This window comes from Muntiacus reevesi, chromosome 2, assembly GCF_963930625.1.
Source record: "Muntiacus reevesi chromosome 2, mMunRee1.1, whole genome shotgun sequence".
NCBI classification, from domain to species: Eukaryota; Metazoa; Chordata; class Mammalia; order Artiodactyla; family Cervidae; genus Muntiacus; species Muntiacus reevesi.
The window spans coordinates 192,075,246-192,092,824 of record NC_089250.1 but is presented as its reverse complement, the minus strand read 5'-3'; the positions used below and the strand labels follow the sequence as shown (position 1 = coordinate 192,092,824).

At 45.5% G+C, this 17,579-nt stretch overlaps 1 protein-coding gene across 15 annotated transcripts in view; it reads right to left on the bottom strand.

Annotated features, from left to right (window-relative positions):
- Positions 1-17,579, bottom strand: part of MRTFB (myocardin related transcription factor B) — a 208,143-nt gene that overhangs the window by 9,536 nt on the left and 181,028 nt on the right. For 11 of the 15 annotated variants that reach the window (XM_065924362.1, XM_065924354.1, XM_065924356.1 and 8 more), the window contains 7 exons: positions 16,888-17,022; positions 14,650-14,915; positions 9,647-9,779; positions 7,915-8,910; positions 6,370-6,507; positions 3,924-4,082; positions 3,530-3,667 (listed from right to left, as the gene is read on the bottom strand). In XM_065924362.1, coding sequence (XP_065780434.1) covers positions 3,530-3,667; positions 3,924-4,082; positions 6,370-6,507; positions 7,915-8,910; positions 9,647-9,779; positions 14,650-14,915; positions 16,888-17,022 — 1,965 coding nt within the window. The remainder of the gene's footprint in view (positions 1-3,529; positions 3,668-3,923; positions 4,083-6,369; positions 6,508-7,914; positions 8,911-9,646; positions 9,780-14,649; positions 14,916-16,887; positions 17,023-17,579) is intronic. The other 4 variants (XM_065924357.1, XM_065924367.1, XM_065924358.1 and 1 more) reach the window with 3 other exon arrangements.

Genomic DNA, 17,579 nt, shown 5'->3' with positions numbered 1-17,579 from the left:
ATTTGGGTCTAGTTTTCCATCTATTCTGATAATTTCTGCATTTTAACTATTATTTATTCTACTAGTATGTTTTACACAATCACTGATACAGTTAAGTTTGGGTTTACCATTTTAGTATTTGTTTCTATACTATTTGTCCTGTTTTGTGTTCCTCTTTGCTTGGCCTTTAAAAATATTGATTTTTTGGAATTCTAGCTTAGTTTTTCCATTTTTAAGAAGCAATAATTAAGTTGTTACTGTAGGTATACAATATATACCCTTAATTTTCCATAGGCTACTTAATGTACCATTTCCTATAAAATATAAAACCACAGTAAACATAAAGATCACTGATTTCCTCCATCTTTTATTAGTTATTTTTAAGTATTATAGCTATATATTTTATAAACCCCTCAAGATAGTGTAGCATCTTATAATACAGGTTTGGTAGTGATGAATCCTTAATTTTTCCTTGTCTGCAATAATCTCTAAGAAGGAAAGCAAACTAAAGGATTTTTCACTTGATAGAGAATACTGTGTTGACAATGTTCTCCTCCTGCCCCGCCCAAGAGCTTTAAAGATGTTGTTCCATTCTTTCCATGCTTCCATACTTTCTGATGGAAAGTCAACCGTAAATCAAATACAGTTGACCCCTGAACCAAACAGCGGTCAGGCGAACTGCCCTCCTCCCTCGAGCAGCTGAAAATCCACATATTATAGAGTTGGCTCTCCACATCCATGACTCTGCATCCATGGTTCCAACCAGCCACAGATCGTATAGTACTGTACTATGTATTTACTGAAATAAATCTATATATAGTGGATCTGTGCAGGTCAAACTTGCGTTGTTCAAGGGCCAACAGCAGTTGTCACCTGTGTATATTGTATTACTGTGCTCTTGATGCTTTCAAGATCTGCTCTTTAAATCTGGCTTTCAGTAATTTCACTATGATATGACTAGGCCATCTATTTATCCTGCTGGTGTTCATTGAGCATCCTAAAGCTGTAAACTTGTTTTTCATCATATTTGTAAAACTGATCAGTGTTTCTTAAAATATTTACCTGCCTCATTCTTTCTGTCCTCTTCTGGGACTACCATCCATACCCATGTTAGACTGTTTGATATGAACAGTGAGACTCTGCTCACCTTTTCCTTAATCTTTTTTTCTGTTATCCAGACTGGATAAGTTCTACTGATTTTTCATCAAGTTCACTTTTTTTTTTAAACCTCTGCCATCTCCATTCTGCTAAGATGATCTATAATTTTTTTCATTTCAGACTGTAATTTTTAGTTTTAGAATTTCAATTTCATTAAAAAATTTTTTCTATATAAACTTACATTCTTCCTCTTTCTTACAAGTAAATTTTCTTTTACATTATTGAGGATAGTTATAATAGTTGTGCAAATTCTGTGACTCAAATCAGCTGGGTGTTGGTCTTAGCTAATTGCCTTTTTCCCTTAAGAAAAGGTCACATTTTCCTGATTCTTTGTATATTACCATGTTGTGAATGGCTGTCATGGATACCAAGTTGTGGAGATTGTATTCTGTTATTTTTCTCAGATGAGAAGTTTCTTTTATTTTAGTAGGCAGTTAACTCGGGTTGGACCTGAACCGCAAAAGGTTTCTTGGGCAGAAGTTCCAATCTCAGGTCAGATCTTCTGTCTTTAGCTGATGTGCTATCACTCTAGCCCATGCGTATGTGGTTTAGGCGTCACCCAGAGATGTGGGCAGATGGAATTTGGGGATCTCATCTCTCAGCTGGGAGCAGCCCAGAAGGGGAAGAACCAGTCTTCTGGATTCCCAAGGCATAAAGGCTGTGGTTTTTCTACCAGTAACCTCGCCACTTAGCTTGACCCCAGAGTGAAAACAGCAAAAACAGAGCACTCATACCATCTAGCTCCCTCTTAGTGCAGACTTCTGAGAATATGACCCCATCTGTTCACTCTTCAGTGACTTTACCATGACGAGGCTTTATAGCTCTTATTCGTGGGAAACTGAACTGGTAGGGCCTTACTTATTATTCAGTAGTGGAACTGGAAGTCTAAGTCAATGTATTTTGAAAACCTCATAATCCCTGGACTTTAATGCTCAGTGGTGTATTGAGAGGAATTACAGATAGCTACTCATCCAGACAGAACCTGACTCCCGTAGCCTATATGCATGAGCCAGAAACAGACAGAGAGCAGGGATTAAAATCAGCTCTTAGGTTAAGGTGTGAGGATGAGTCTGTGTTGTTACACTGATCAACCAAATGGTATGTAGCAACCTGTATGTGAGAGCCAGGTTTGGAAGGATTTTCTTGAAAATATGTTCCTTCTGGATGAACCAAGGGGATCACAGTCTAGTCCAGCATCATTTGTTTCAATTCTTTTTGCGATATCTAAACCAAGTTCTGAAATTCAGCTTTTCCCTCACAAATAAGTGCCCCTGCTGACTCTGGAACTAAAGGAACATTTTACAACTAGGAAAGTTATCCTCCTTTGGTACTAAGTGGATATGAAGAAGCATTGGGAACCGTCTGCTTCCTCGAGGAGGCAGCCTGCCCCGGGCACCTGCTCGCTCTCTGTGGGTGGGCCAAACTGGGCCCTGCTGCTGCTGAGCAGTGTCTGCAGCTGCTTGCTGGGGCAACAAAGAAGGTCAAGGTGGTCACGGCGTGGCCACTGCTCCCTGGAGAGTGCCGAGCTCTGGCCCCACACAACCCCAACTGCACGTTAAGGCCCCATGGAGTCACACGTGGATTGTGGGGGCGAGGAGAGCGGCATGACCCTGCAGGCGCCTCTGCTGTGGCTATGCGAGCAGACGGTCTAGCTCTGAGCAGCACGCCTCCTGTCCACTGCCAGCATCCACGCAGTGGTGTCAGGGCCATCCCCCGCAGCCCCTTATGAGGCCGGGGTTCTGCCTTGACAGTGAGCCCATGCATGTTCAGGGTAACGTCTGACATGGCTGTCACCACTGGGCGCCCACCTGAGGCCAGGTGCTTTTTACAGACAGAACTCTGCCTTTTTCCATGTCTGGGATAGATACGGTAGGCCAGGAGGGCCTCAGTCTGTCTTTCTAACGTGCGTCTGCTCAGGACACGAGCAGAGCTCTCATGTGGGCTGGCCTGCGGGGTAGCGGGTGCTGGGGGTGAGGGAGCAGTGAAGAGGGACAGAGTGGGGGCACGTGCTGGGTGGTCTAGAAGGCCATCCAGCTGGGAGGGGGTCAGTTTGATGCCAGCCTGACAAATGATGGCTTTAGGAAAGGGATCTGTATAACATGTGTGCCCTGGTCACACATATACACATCTGTCCTTCACATGACCCACCTCTGGCTCTGAGGGGAAGTTAAAGACAAACACTGAAACTTTGCGTAAGTGGGAACTGCAGGTTATGTGGCCGCTGAAAACCCTTGGGAGTCTTCGATATGAATGATATTTTGATTTCAAATAGCACTTAAAAGGCAAGCAAGGCTCCCAAGTCATGAAACTTGTGTCTCTTGGGAGGCAAGTCCATCTAGACCAGGGCTTCAAGCTCAGGAGGACCTACCACGTTGGAGCCCGGCCTCCTCACCTCTGGAAGGGAAGATTGGGCGCTGCGCGTCTGCTTGATGGCTTCCTCATAGCGGGGAGGGTCTTTCGTCTTGGGGACTGGACTCCCAAACAGAGAGTGCTGGACCACAAACTGCTGGGGCGGAGGGGGCGAGCCGGGCTGCGGCAGACAGAGGAGGAACCGGTTAGCCGGGCTCCGGCAGCAGCCTCTCCCCCACCGGAGGTGTGGCGGGTGGGGCCACCTTCACTGTGCTGACTGCCAAGCTGCCCCGGAATAAGTACACCCTGGGACTTTGGTCTTCTCACCACCCCTCCACCCCGTGAATGCTGATGCTCAGCCGCACAGGCCCGAAGGCCTGGGCTCTGGATGAACCTGTGCCCCGTGTGCACTGTCGCTGCCCAGGGGGCCGGGTTACCTTGTTGGGAGGGCTGGGGCCGTTCTGCAGGGAGGGCAGCGGGGTGCTTCGGGGCTGAAGGACGCTGTTGTTTGCCTTGTTGATAAAGGGCTGCTGCACCGCTGGAGCAGGTGGTCTCTGATAGGGCAGAACTGTACTGGATGCCGAGCTGGTGAAAACCTGTCATGAATAAATATTTGTTCATCAGTCTGTCCTTTTGCTTTCCCTAATAAAGAAAACCATGTTTTAGAACAGGGCTTAGCAAATTTTTTCTGTGTAAGCCACAAAATGTACAGTTTAGGGTTTGGGGGCTGTGTGGCCCCCATCATTACTGCTTTACTCTGGCCTGCGGCCCAGACGCAGCCTGGATGAGACATGAAACGGAGAGTGGGCTCAGGACAGCGCGTCCCCAGACAGAAGTGGGCTGGATGCAGCCCACGGGCCCTGGTTCCTGAGCATCTGTGGTCTGTCTTGGATGGCAGCGTGTTGTGGGTATGATTTTCCTCATCTCCTCTCGTGGCTCTTCATCTCATAACCACCAGGTCCACCTCTCTCTTCCAGGCTTGCTCCCAGGTGCCAAAGCCACACTTGTCACATTTACACACATACATTTGGGATATCTTGAATTGAATATGTTGCAAATTAAACTTTCCCCCTCTTCCCACTGCCCCCAGCCTCTGAGGGAAAGTAATTCTTGGTTTCTCCTTTAATGTTGACACTTTATGGGGTAAACGGACCCATCAGTCTGCTCTGCTTTCCACCCTCAGCACTCACACATCTCAGACACGCCTCCGGGGCTGGGCCCTGTGGTCTAGTGTCCTGATCCAGGTGCTCACTATCCATCACTAGAAAACTGCCTCTGTGGTCCAGCTGCACCTCCCTGCCTGTCAACCCACCTCAACGATAACAGTCTCACACACACACACACACGCGCGTGCGTGTGATCGCATCCCTCCTACACTCACTCACTCTCCTGCCCTTGGATAAAATCCTAATCTTTGGCTGGTGGGCTGCCCTTCTTACTACCAGGCTCCCTTTCCTTCCTAACTGAAAAGCCACACTCAGTTTTCCACTTTTCTTGAACATTTCTCCAAATCACTGCAAAGCCCCATTTAAAGTCTGCCCCCTTCTGAGCAGCTCTCTTCTGCTCAGTTAGGCAGAGGTGAGAATTTCTTCCTGTGGAATTATGAAGTTTGTTAACTCCTCATCAAGAGCCAAAGGTTTTAGGGCCTTTTGCAAATGTATGGCCATAATATTATTTTGTAGCCGTATTTCACAGAACTGGTTTGCTCATAAATATACTTTATACTACTGGTATTCTGAGAGAGAAAAATTTATCCTCTATATTTGTATTTCTTGGGGTTTCCCTAGTGGCTCAGGCTGTAAAGAGTCTACCTGTGTGAGTGTGTGTCCTTCTAAACAGTACAGCTTTTCTGGGTGATGAGGTCTATAGCTATACTTTCTTATTTATCTGTCTGTATACTCTTTTTCTCTCTCTTCCTTAAAAGAAAACTTTAGTCTTACCATCTGAACATTTGCTAGGCTTCTCACTGCACTAAACTGTTACTTGGGCCCACTTCTAACTTCTTGCTCACTGCACTCCTCAGAGGATATTCCAAGAGAGCAGGTGTTAACATGACGGTCGCTGTCCCAAGAGGTCACTTCTGTCTGTTACTTCGGTTGACTTAGCCCAGAAGAGTCCACAGCACTCTGGGCACATCACAGCTACACCTAATTATCTAGGTTCTTTTATGCTCAAGATTAAAACTCTGAGACTAATTGTTTTCAAGGTTTAAAATAGTAAGACCTATTTTTGAGAACTTAATATTTTTCTGGCAAGGAGATGTGCACATAGCTCCACCTACTGGATAAGAGGGAGTCTGGGTGACATGGGCCTGTTCAGCAGAACTCTTGGAGAAGTCCTGTAGAGGACTGAGGCCTAGATCAGCAGCGTCACTCTAAAGATGGGGAACCAATACTCAAGAGTCCTGCATGAGGCACAGCACAGAGGAAGTGGTGAGCTAGAATGGCAGACAGACCTAGGCTGCCTGGCTCTTACTCTCTGAGAAGGCAGACTCTTAAAAATACATAAAGATCTTGCTCAAGATAAACCTTTCAAAAAGAGTCTTTTTCATCTTCAAATATCTTTTCCCAGGGCACTTCTCCCCCTACAAAATGATTATTTTGAAAAGAAACTCGAAAACTTTAGAAAATTCTGTATATAAGGATTGAAAAAATAGTTTGGAAAATTGGAAGAGCAGCTTAACTGCTAAGGTGAGTGCTCTTTCAAATGGCAGCCAAATACCCTTTGACCTGAGGCTCACTCGGTGGAAGAGGCATCACAGAAAAGAACAAACAGGAGCTTCCCATGGAGGCAGCGCCTACAAAGACGCCTCATTCAGTGTTGAGCGGATGATAATATTTAATACAAATCAGCAACAGCCCGTCGCTGTCGGCATTCACCAACCTTTCTGACTTGCTGAGGCTGACTGAGCACGTGGGCTGGGAAAGCATCTTGTTTCTGAGGTGCAGCCTGGGCCAGGCCCGAGGACAAGGTGGCGGTTGCTATCTGAGGCTGCGTCTGGATTCCTGTTTGTGGTGGAGTCTAGGAGGAAGGAAAAAAAATCAACTGAATTGTCCAAATCAAGGTTAGAATGAAGAGTTTAGATGTGGGATAACTGGTCATATGAGGCTCACATCTGAAAAAAAAAATAAGGTAAAATGCTTATATATACACACTTCAATTCATTAGTACATAGATTTGAACCCTAACTTGAAACTAGAGAGTTAACACCAGACCAGTTACTTTCATGCTCTTACTGTTTTGTAAGTGGCTAAGATTTTCATTTGAAAGTTTGTGCAAAGTCAGAACTGACAGCAGTTCCATACATAATAAGTCAGGTGTAGTAACTGTAGTAATTTTAGGAGCAGCAAGGAAATCTGTGAGGCCAGACTGTCCGAATTCCTACTTCTGAGCTGCAGCGTCTGTGCTCCCCAGGGGGACAGCCAGCCACGTGCTGGGCACTCAGAGGCCCAGAATAAAATGCAGTTCCTGTTCCTTGAACATCACCTCTCGTGGAAGATTTGGACAGGAAAACGAATGCTTAGAAAAGCCATATTATACAGCGGACTTTCAATTTCACAGACACTCTAAAGATTAAACAGGGGAGCCAGAATTTCAGCACAGGCCCAGGGCCTTTGGGTCATGCCTTCTCACCCTGGGGCAGGGGATAAGACTGCTCTCTGGGAGGTCAGGGTAGGGGAGCAGGACTCCACATGGTTTCTGTGAACTGCAGCCCAAGTTTTGCTGAAAAAACCTTCCAAAGTCAAGTTGCACACAATGGCTTCAAGTAATGGTTGGCCTCAAAGGAAACTTCATGCTCACCAGTGTTTTATCCTCTGTCAATACCAGCCTCACTCCTGAGTCTGTGCTCACATTCTCCTTAGTTTCAGCATCTTCACCTTAGTGGTGCCTTTCAGGAACTACATTTAGGAGGCAGAGACAGGAGTGGATGTGAGAGCAGGAGCCCTGCAGTCAGGCCTCGACCGCCAGCTCTGACCTTGGACAACTTATTCAACCTTTCAGGGCCTCGCTTTCCTTTCTAGACGGGGGCTTTCTCACTTGGGTCTTCTAGGGCAAGGGAGGATTAAATGAAGCATGCCAGCTGAAATGTTACACTTGGTGCTGTGCCTCGAACACAAGAAGTACCCAGTGACAGTCGCTGTCATCATTATGAGAATGCCATTGGTATTTAAACATGTCTCCACATGCGATACTGTGTTCATTAAGGGTGAAAGGCAGCAGGAAGGGAAAGCACCCCATCTGCTTTTACTCTGCAAACAGTGTTAGCTGTCCACATCTGCGAACAACCCCCGACACATGCACGCGGTTCCTGCCACGTGGCAGCCTGACTGGGATGCATGTATGAAGCAGCTCGGGTCTGTGTTCGCCACGAACCGTTTCTGGTTCAGGCAGGCTGTAAGGCAAGGAGTTAGAAGACACGCTTCACACCTGGAGTTGGAGGCTGCCTACGGGGAGCTGCACTGAGGTCACACCGGAGCCCTGGATGGACACGGGGAGCAGCAGCTGTGCAGTTTGCGTGGTCAGTAAAGCCTGCGGCTGAGCGACCCCGGCGGGTGGCTGGCCCTGGGAACTCACATAAAACTGTGGGACAAGGCTTGGTGACTCGGCCGGGGCCACAGGCACCTCTTGCTTGATGACTACGGCCTTTTTGGCAACAAGGGTCTGGCTGGCCACTGGGCCAGGGCCGTCGGGGAGTGGGGCCTCGTCCTTGGTGGTGGAAGCGGTGGTGGCCCGCGTCGGGTCGGCCTTGGAGACTGACGGGGCCGGGGCGCTGGCCGGGGGCGGGGGCTCCAGGGGCCGCTGCTGCTGCTGCCCTCGCTTCTCCACCTCCAGCTGCATCTTCAGAACTTCCACGAGCTTCTGCTCCTGTTCCAGTTTCCGCTTCAGTTCCTCGATCTGCTTCTCCTTCTCCTGGAGCTTGCGGTCCTTCTCGGCCGCGTCCAGCTCCAGGGTGGACAGCGTGCTGCTGGTGGGGCTGAGGCTGTCCTCGGTGCTGGTCGCCCGCAGGGGAGATGAGCACAGGAACTGTGACGGGGACATCATGGTCATGATCTCGGTGAACGTGTCGGCCATGCTCGTGTCCTCAGCACTGAGGCTGGACTGTTCGGAAGGCGCGGGTGAGATGGGCAGCGGGGAGCTACCACTGTCCACGTGGGCCGCGCTGCTGCTGCCGGCGGGGGGCAGCTCGGCCTTGAAAGTGGAGCCTGAGCTGGTCACAGAGTTCTGTAGTGTTGTCACGGGGAGGGCCACCGTGACTTCGGGGTTGCTGGGGACGACGGCGGGTGTGGACACAGCTATGATGCCACCGGCAGCAGGGCCGCCGCTGTTCACTTCCTGGTAGGGTTTCAGGCGTTCAATGAGGTCCAGTTTGGTGCCTGACACAGGGAGACCCCTTAACTTCAGCTCTGTCTTTAGCTCCGATACCTGGAAGTACAAATCAATCAGATCGCTTTTTTGGTGTTACGACCTTCTGACAAATCTACAGCACACCTCTGTGCTGGAAAAGGTGCCTACATCTGTCAGACAGCTCTGTATGACTGCATGTAAGTGAGACATGTTTTTTTTTTTAAACACACAAAAACACAGAATTATAGATGTAAAGGACCTGAGAGGCCAGTGATAAAACAAGGGTTATTAGAGGCTAATTCCTTTGCTACCTCAAAAGATTTACTACCAGAAATGATAACAGTTACATTTACTGTGTAATTGCCATGGGCCAGGCACTGCCAGAAGCGCTTTACTCTTTCGGTTAACCTTCACATGAGGTGTAGGTATTATTATTCCCGTTTTACAGGTGGGGAGAGAGGGCATGTCACTGGCCCAAGTTATCACAGATAACAGAAGGCTGCATAGGGGTGGAACCCAGTAGAGGGCCCTGGAGATCATGTTCACCTGTTACATCTTCCTCTTCTCCCAAACTTTGCAACAAGCAGGGAGGAAGGTGCTTGCTCATGGCATTTGCTCAATAAATGGAAATTTATTACTGGTCATTTTAAAGGAAACTTAATGGATGTAAAAAGAAAGTACTTCTATAATGGTTATCCTATTGCTGGTAAAGTTGAAGGTCTATCAGAAACTGCCTACGTCTGCTGGACAGATCTGGCATAGTTTACAGTTCTGTGGTTCTTACGGGTGAATAAACCCCACTTGAAATGATCACCTTTAGGTCATCCAAGCTCGATGGCAGAGGTCCTGGCTTTCTCACAGGAGCAGGTGTATTCTGTCTTGGTGTGTTAGATGTGGTAGTGTTCAAAGCTGGATTCCCACTGCTGCTGTTCTTGTCATTGAGTGGCCTTCAAAAGAAAAAGAAAATTAGATTTTCTAATAAAATGATTTCTGAGGTTGACATTGCTCCTGTTAACAATCTGTGAACTTACAAAGAGAAAACTGCCTGGTCATGGGTTGGCTGACTCAATATGGTAGAGATGTCAGTCAAATTAGACCCCAATCAAAATCCCTGCAGGTTTCGTCTGTTTGTTTGCTTGGTAAAAAGTTAGAAGATGATTCAAAGTTTTATACGGAAATGCAAAGGACCAAAAACAGCCATGGCATCTTTAAAGAAGAAAAGCAAAGCTGGAAGCATCATACTACCAGACAGCAAAACTTATTACAGAGCCAGTTATGAAGATGATGCTGATGCAAGGACAGGACAAGTGGGAGAGATCAGAGAATCCAGAAACCGACACTGCATACAAGGACAAAGGTGACATGGAAGTGTAGTGGGAAAGGGTGGTCTTTCCATCAATGGTAATGGGCCAAACTGGACAGTCAGTCACATGAGAGGAACAGGGCTCTTGATCAACCCCTAGCCTCACACCATCCCAAAACCTAAATATGAACTGGAAAATAAACTTTGAGAAGAAAACTTAGGATAGTATCTTCATAGCTTTTGATAAACAAAGATTTCTTAGGACACAAAAAGCACTCAGATATCTTTCAGAGGGTTAAAAATCAAGCCCCAGAAGATGTCTGTAATAACATACTTCTGACAGATGCCTCATCTAGAATACACACAGAAGTCTTGCAAATTATTGACAGCAAGAAAAAGAAAAACCTACTGGGAAAATCGTGAACAAACATATCACAAATGATCAATAAATATATGAATGAATGCTTAACTTCATCAGGTATGAGGAAAATGAAAACCACAGCAAAACAGCACTGCACACCCAGCAGAGCTGCTGTGATAATATGTAAGACTGACACCACCAAGTACTTGCAACAACCACAACCCTCATACACAACTGGTAGAAGCAGAGTTAGTACAACTGCTTTGGAGAACTGTTTAGTATCTACTAAAGAAACACCATACCCATCTGATCCAACAACTCCATTTCTAGATCAACACCTGACAAAGACACACACATGTGAACCAAGAGATGCAGGTTAGGAGATTTACTATGGCATTATTCATCAGAGCCCCAACTGGAAGCAACCAGCTGTCCCATCAAGAGGATGCTGGGTGGATGAACTATGAAACAGACAACAATAAAAATTAGCTGCTGCTGTTTGCATGAATTAAGACATGACTCACGAACACCATGTTGAGCAGAACTAATCCATGGATTCAAATCAGGGTCGTCACTGAGGGGGGATGTGCCCCAAGGACAGTGGAGCTGACAGTGTTCCTCTTCTTGATGTAGCAGTGTGCTTACTTTGGCATCAGTTTTCACTTATAATTTATGGATTTCTCTAACTTATACTACATTTTAAAAAGCTTATTTTAAAAGTGTTGGTGAATCTATTGTACTTTTGTACTAATTCCCCTAAACTTTTCATGTTGCAGACAGGTCCTTTTGATGCCTTCTGGCTGTGATATGCTTGGCAACAAGGGCATTTTCATTTCTGGCTGGTTGATACTCATTAGAGAAAGGTGCATGTGGTCGTCGACGCTGTACAACCAATACCATTGCAGCCTCAGGCTTAACTGTCAGTAGAAGCTGTGGTACTGAAGCTTGGTACCAAAGAGACGTTGAATTCCATATTCTGAAGCAGGGATCTGAGGTGACGGTGCCTCTGGGGTGAGGTCTATGGCTGGATGAACTTTCTCAAATGGGTTTTAAGAAGCCTGCGTTTAAAGCCAGTTCTGGACTTGTCAACAGCTAACTCTTGATTTGCATCTGAGACTTTTTAAACCTGCCTGAATTATGCTGAAATTAAGTACTTGAAGTTTGAATGAAATGACAAATATAAAATATAAAATATATCACTATTCTTTCTAAACAGTCAACTTTAAAAACCACATTTTCGAATTATGAAATCATTTTAATCATTGTTTCTCAGCCTTATGTTCACTACTGTCCCCCAGAAAAGCTCTTTAGATAATTTTTCTAATCACTCTCTCTGAAATTTTAATACCAGAGATGCACTACATTCTTGTTCATGTACATAGGTCTGTGCTTTATTACATAAAAACTGTAAAACTGCCTCCAAACAACTTTTGCTTCTTCATGAATGACATCTTCTCCTTGAGAATGCGTGATTTAAATTTTTAAAAATTAATTTATCTTTGGCTGTGCTGGGTCTTCACTGATGCACACGGGCTTCCTCTAGTTGAAAGTGGGGGCTACTTTCTAGTTGCAGAATGGGGGCTTTTCACTGAGGTAGCTTTTCTTGGTGCAGAGCACCGGCTTAGCTGCCCCACGGCATGTGAGAGCTCAGTTCCCAGGCAGGGATCGAACCTGCGTCCCCTGCACTGGTAGGTGCATTCTTAACCACTGGGCCACTGGGGAAGTCCCCAGTGTAAACTATTTATTTTAGTCATGCTGAGATTCTAGAATACTCATTACTATGATTAACATTAACTCATTACTATGATTAAACTATGTTTAATTCAAGTTTTAAAATAACAAAAATAAGTTGGTTTATTTTTCCCCCAAATCAACAGAGGGGGAAAAGGTAGGGGGATACTTGATGAATGCGGTCACCGCGTGGCTGGGGAGCCTGAGGTCCAGACACCTGCTGGGACCCTTCCCTTCTGTCAGTACGTGGCCATGTGGGAACTAAAGCCCCATGTCTCCAGGCTCCTGCTTCTCCCAAGATACCAAAGGGCTTTGTTATCAGTAAAGTTCTACCACTGTGGGCACTACACAACTCCCACATTTGGTTTCTTATATTGAATTTTGGTAAAAGGAAACAATGTGTTTGAAAACAACATCTCCATTTTTAGGATCTGGAGATTATACAAAACTGGTGTCTGGTGAAATAAGACACAGAAATGAGAGCTCCTTCCTCCTCCGAGTTCTTGGATCTCTTTGGATGACGCTTTCTTGGGGCAAGTGGCTTGGTGACTTCAGTGGTGGGAGTGTTTGAGGAGAGGGGAACTAAAGCCTTCATGGAAAGACAAAGAACTTTCGAGTTTGGGTGCCCACCACCTCCTCCCTCCGCCAGATGTTTCTTCTCATCTGCAAAGCTGGCCCCACACAATTTCTTACATTACAGAAAGGATTATGTCATTAAGACACCACCTTTTATTGGCTCTTCAGTTACCAGTTTCCTCAACAGGGCACGGGGTCAGTCCTATCGACTGTGAGTCGCTGTGAGGAGGATGCTGCTGAGCACGTGGTTGGGGTGCCGAGAGCACCCCTGCTGTCCTCCTGCCTCACTGGGGTCCCACGGCGGCGGGATGGGGGCCGCCTCCCCGGTCCTGGATGAAGCTGTAAAGCAGCAGTGGTTTGTCTTTGATGTTCGTCCAGTTCTCTGGCCTTCCCTGGGTCCCTTCCAATGTCAACAGCTCTCTCGGGCCTGCCTGCTCTTAAAATAAAAACATGCTACAAACACTCTTTTCTTCCTTCATCTCTGTTGCCCTGATGTTTCAGATTTAAGCACTTCACAGGAAGGTCTGAATGACTAATAGGTCTAATCTTCCTCAAGATATTTGGGTCTTCAAAGAAAAAAGTGAATTGATAATTCTTAGCATATGAGGAGATTATTTCTTACAGAGAAGCTTTTTAGTAAGCCTTAATCCTTTTCTACTCCTAGAAAATATGGGCTCTTCATGGAGGAAGGCTTAGCCTACGTGTAGAAAACACAGGCTTCTACAGATCATGTGGTCATATGGTTGGATCAGAGTATAATTTTTTCCTTGTCATGAGATTTTGGATCTTTTTCTAGAGTTTCTTTTCTCAAGTTGACTGTAAATAATTCCTTTTTCCTGAAAAGTGAATGAAATGAAGGACAGAGACTTTGCATTTTTATCTGTTTTCCAGAACAGTGTTCTGAGGATGTGTAACCAGTGATTTCCTCTAGTACATAATCAAAATTAGCTGTGGGTGTCCTGCTATGAGAGTTCAGTTTCAGAAATCTTCAGAACTCACTCCCTTTGTCCTTCCTGCTTGGCCTCAAACTTTGGACACATGTTCCTTTTTCATAGTTGTTGGTCATTGAGACCTTTCATCATCTTTTGGGACTCCTGCCACCTGCTCCTTTCCTTCCCATTCTCAGTATACCTTCATACTCTTATATCTGCTTTATTGTCAAGCTTCTAACTGGCTTTCCTACTTCCAGACTCCCCTCCAACACTGGCATCAGACTGTTCCTTCTTGCATTTTGATTTTACCTTGTCACCATGGTCCTCTGAAACATCCACCATATCAAGATTAAAGTCTTCCCAACTTCACGTTTCTCTAGACATCGGCCCTGCTCAAATCTGTCTTCTGCTTTAAAAATGAGTCATACTCTTTACTCAGGCCATTTTTCTCACCATGCAACATAAACAGGCATTTATTGCTCTAACTCCCTCTGTGTTTGTGTTCAGATCATTCCTCTTGGCTTGGAAGGGTCCTTCCCAAGTTTCAGGCCCTTTCCCTCCTGCCTTTTCCATAAAACTTTCCTTGACCACTCCAGCATTTATGCTCAACTGTTTTTTTTTTTTTAATTTAAAGTGCTTATAACTAGGTTTACACTTCTTTTGCTTTTCTCATAGCATCTAACATTATTCAAGTAAACAAATGGGCAAATCTTTCCTGGATGAAAAACTGTTTCTAATTTGCAAAGTTCAGAACCTGGTATGGAGGACAGAAAGTGAACTGGAATGCAGACTTTTCCCATGCAGCCTTGCCACTGTGGGCTCTGATGACAACAGGATGGAAACAACGGCTGAGCACGCGTGCGTCTCGGCGTACAGCCTTCAGACGCCAGGGCCGCCCATACAAACCACAGTACCCCGGCCACGAGGCGTACTTGAGCGGTGCGGGCAGGATGGCCTGGTAGTTGTAGTGTTGCTGCTGCTGGCTCAGGATCTGCAGCTGCAGGAAGAGCTGCTGCTGCTGGAGCAGCCGGGCATAGTTGGAGTCCATCTGCGGCTCACTCCTCTCCCCCTTCTGATCTGGCGGAATGTACTGGTGGTACTTCAGCTTCTTCACCCGGGGCTTGGGATCTTTGCACTTTTTGCTGCGGTGTTTGTCATTCGGATTCTTGGGATGGCTTTGCTATTTTCGAGAAAAAAGACAGAACATTTTAAGAGAAAGCTGTCTAGTCTACTGTGTGCATATCTGATTTGAAAAGGAAAAAGAAAGTAACGCACCTTGGAAACTGGGATTGCCTCTCTGGAAAGCAGTACACTAAACACATTTTAGAAGCTGTGAGGACATTCCTGTGCACCCTGTGACCGAAAATCTTGCTCCTAAGAACTCACTTCTCCTGCTGCATTGCTCCCTTAGACTAGGGCGATATGCTCAGTCCTGCGTCATCTATGCAAGTTCAACAAACATTTGCTTTGGGTCCTGTGTAGACACTGCCTCATGCTTACACATTACAATCTCCTTGTGGAAAAGGAGGCTTCACACTAAACATACAATAGGGAAATGATTAAGTGTACTTCACTTTATCACAAATACAGCAAATCTTTTATATTCTGTGAATATTTTATGATCATTAAAATCTACAGTGAATACATAAAAGCAGAAAAGTGCTTCTAATTGAGAATAAAGCAGAATATAAAGCTATGAATTTCTATGGCAAATACACACAAAAAATGCTGAGTGATGTGAACATGAATTTAAAACATTTTTTCCAAAATATTACATTTTTATTTTGAAAAATGGGGTGTGAGACCCTGTCTTATGGTTAAGAATCAGATGTCTCTTGTGGGTTTCATCTCCTTCATTTATAAGTTATCAGATCAGTTTCTACTTTTTAATATTCATATTATAAGATAAATTCATCTTTTAAAAAAACGGTCCACAACAAAACAAAAACAACACAAAACAACAAGGTATAGGAAATTGTTTCTAAGATGCTTTAGGTACGAAGACACACTGGGGGCTGTGGGACAAGGATGGAAGAGCTGATTTTACTGGCACAGCTGCACAGACACACTCTGGAACTTCTGGCTCCAGTACTAAGTGATGGAATGGGGTGAAACATACTGATCTGGGCCCTGAAGGCATGGACACCTGGCCACACAGATGAACCAGCCTGGAGTAGCAAGAGCCTTCTCTCCAGGAAGGTCAAGGACAAACGCAGGTCCTGGGGACAGAGGGGAGTGAGGAACATGCCCAGCTAACTGCCCCCAAGGAGGAGCACTGTAGCTAAATGAGAAGGAAGGACAAAGGCCAGACAGGGATTCAGAGACAGGGTCCTGACCTTGTTACAGCCTGCTTTCTTTGAGCCTCGGTATCCTCACCTGAAAGGTGCTGAGAGGTTTAGCTAGTTCTCTGAGGTCCTTTTTTAGTTCTAAAAGCTTGTGATCTGTGTTCTGCTCGTTTTGGCAAAAGCCACATCTGAAATGATTAAACTATTTCTCAGGTTACAGCTCCCCCTCCTTTATTTAGCGGTTCTAAATCCACATTAAAAAATTATTTTGACCAAGTAAAATGCAGGGAACAGTGCCATAAATCTGCAGCTTCTCTGAAGAACAAACCAAGCTGTATCAGGCCAAATCTACTAAACAAACAAAAAAAAAACATAAAACACGTATTTTCTTCTTGAAAACCTTTAACCTGTCACATAATATATCTGTAATACTGCTGAATTTGACTTTGTGTATAGAAGTCTGAAATCACATTACCATTACAGACATCTGTGTGTGAGATTCATGAATCCCAAGTGCTAAAGTCTCTCTTTCTTCCCCTTGAGTTTCGTCTTACGGGCCTGGTGGAAACTGAATTGGGAACTGCTGATAAAATGATTTCTAAACTCTTTCTTCACTGCTGTAGTTGTTTTATACAGACTGAATTCTGTGATGTTCTTCTGTGACCATCTAACGAGAGTCATTTGTTGAAGGTGGTGGTTTCAGTTATGAAGGCTAGGGTGAGCAAGTCCTTCTGAGGTTCTGTTTTCAAGGCTTGACTAAAAGGCAGGCTGGGCAATATGGACACAGCCTCTGTCCTCCGTGCTCAGGGCTAGACACCACAGTTGAAGGTGAAGTCGCTGAGGGTTGCATGCATGCAGGGTACCTACCTTCACCAGTGCTGGCCCGGGCTTCGCTGAGGACGTGGTGCTTGCGGGGAGGACGGGTGCTGTGGACCGTGGGGGAGGCTGATCCGCAGTGGGAGTTTTCAAGAATTCAGGAACTGCTGGGGACACTGGAGTAAACTGGCAGAAAAGGCAGAAAGGAGACAAGTCTGTGAAATCATTAACAGTGAAAACAGAAAAGTTAGAAAAGAAACAGAAAAGAAAAGAAACAGAAGAAAAATATGGTATTATGTCTGAGACATAGATGGTGGAATAACTTGCTTTACGTCCATTGAGCCAATGATTTAGTTTTTGCCCTGATAGCAACGAGAAGCTAAAGCTAAATAAGGCTGGATTCACAAAACTCTAGTGTTTCCTTAGAACTATGGTCAGAACCGCCCTTTTTTGGCAGAAAGAAAGTCCACGACTCATAAAAATGATTGAAACAGGACACGGTACTCAAAAGGCTGTTTTGCCCTATAGGTCACACTAATCTGGGCTAATTCAGACGTGATGCTTAGTTGTCACTACCGGCCCATGAATCCCCTCAACCTCACCCCAGGTCCATGGTCAGGCAGCCTCTGGTAAGAAAGCATCCACTTCTGGTAGGCCCGATCCACGTGTCCTAAAAAGTGCTCGACAGCTTCTGTTCCTGTTTCCAAACCTGATTAGTGCTCTTGTTAACTACCGCCCCCCAG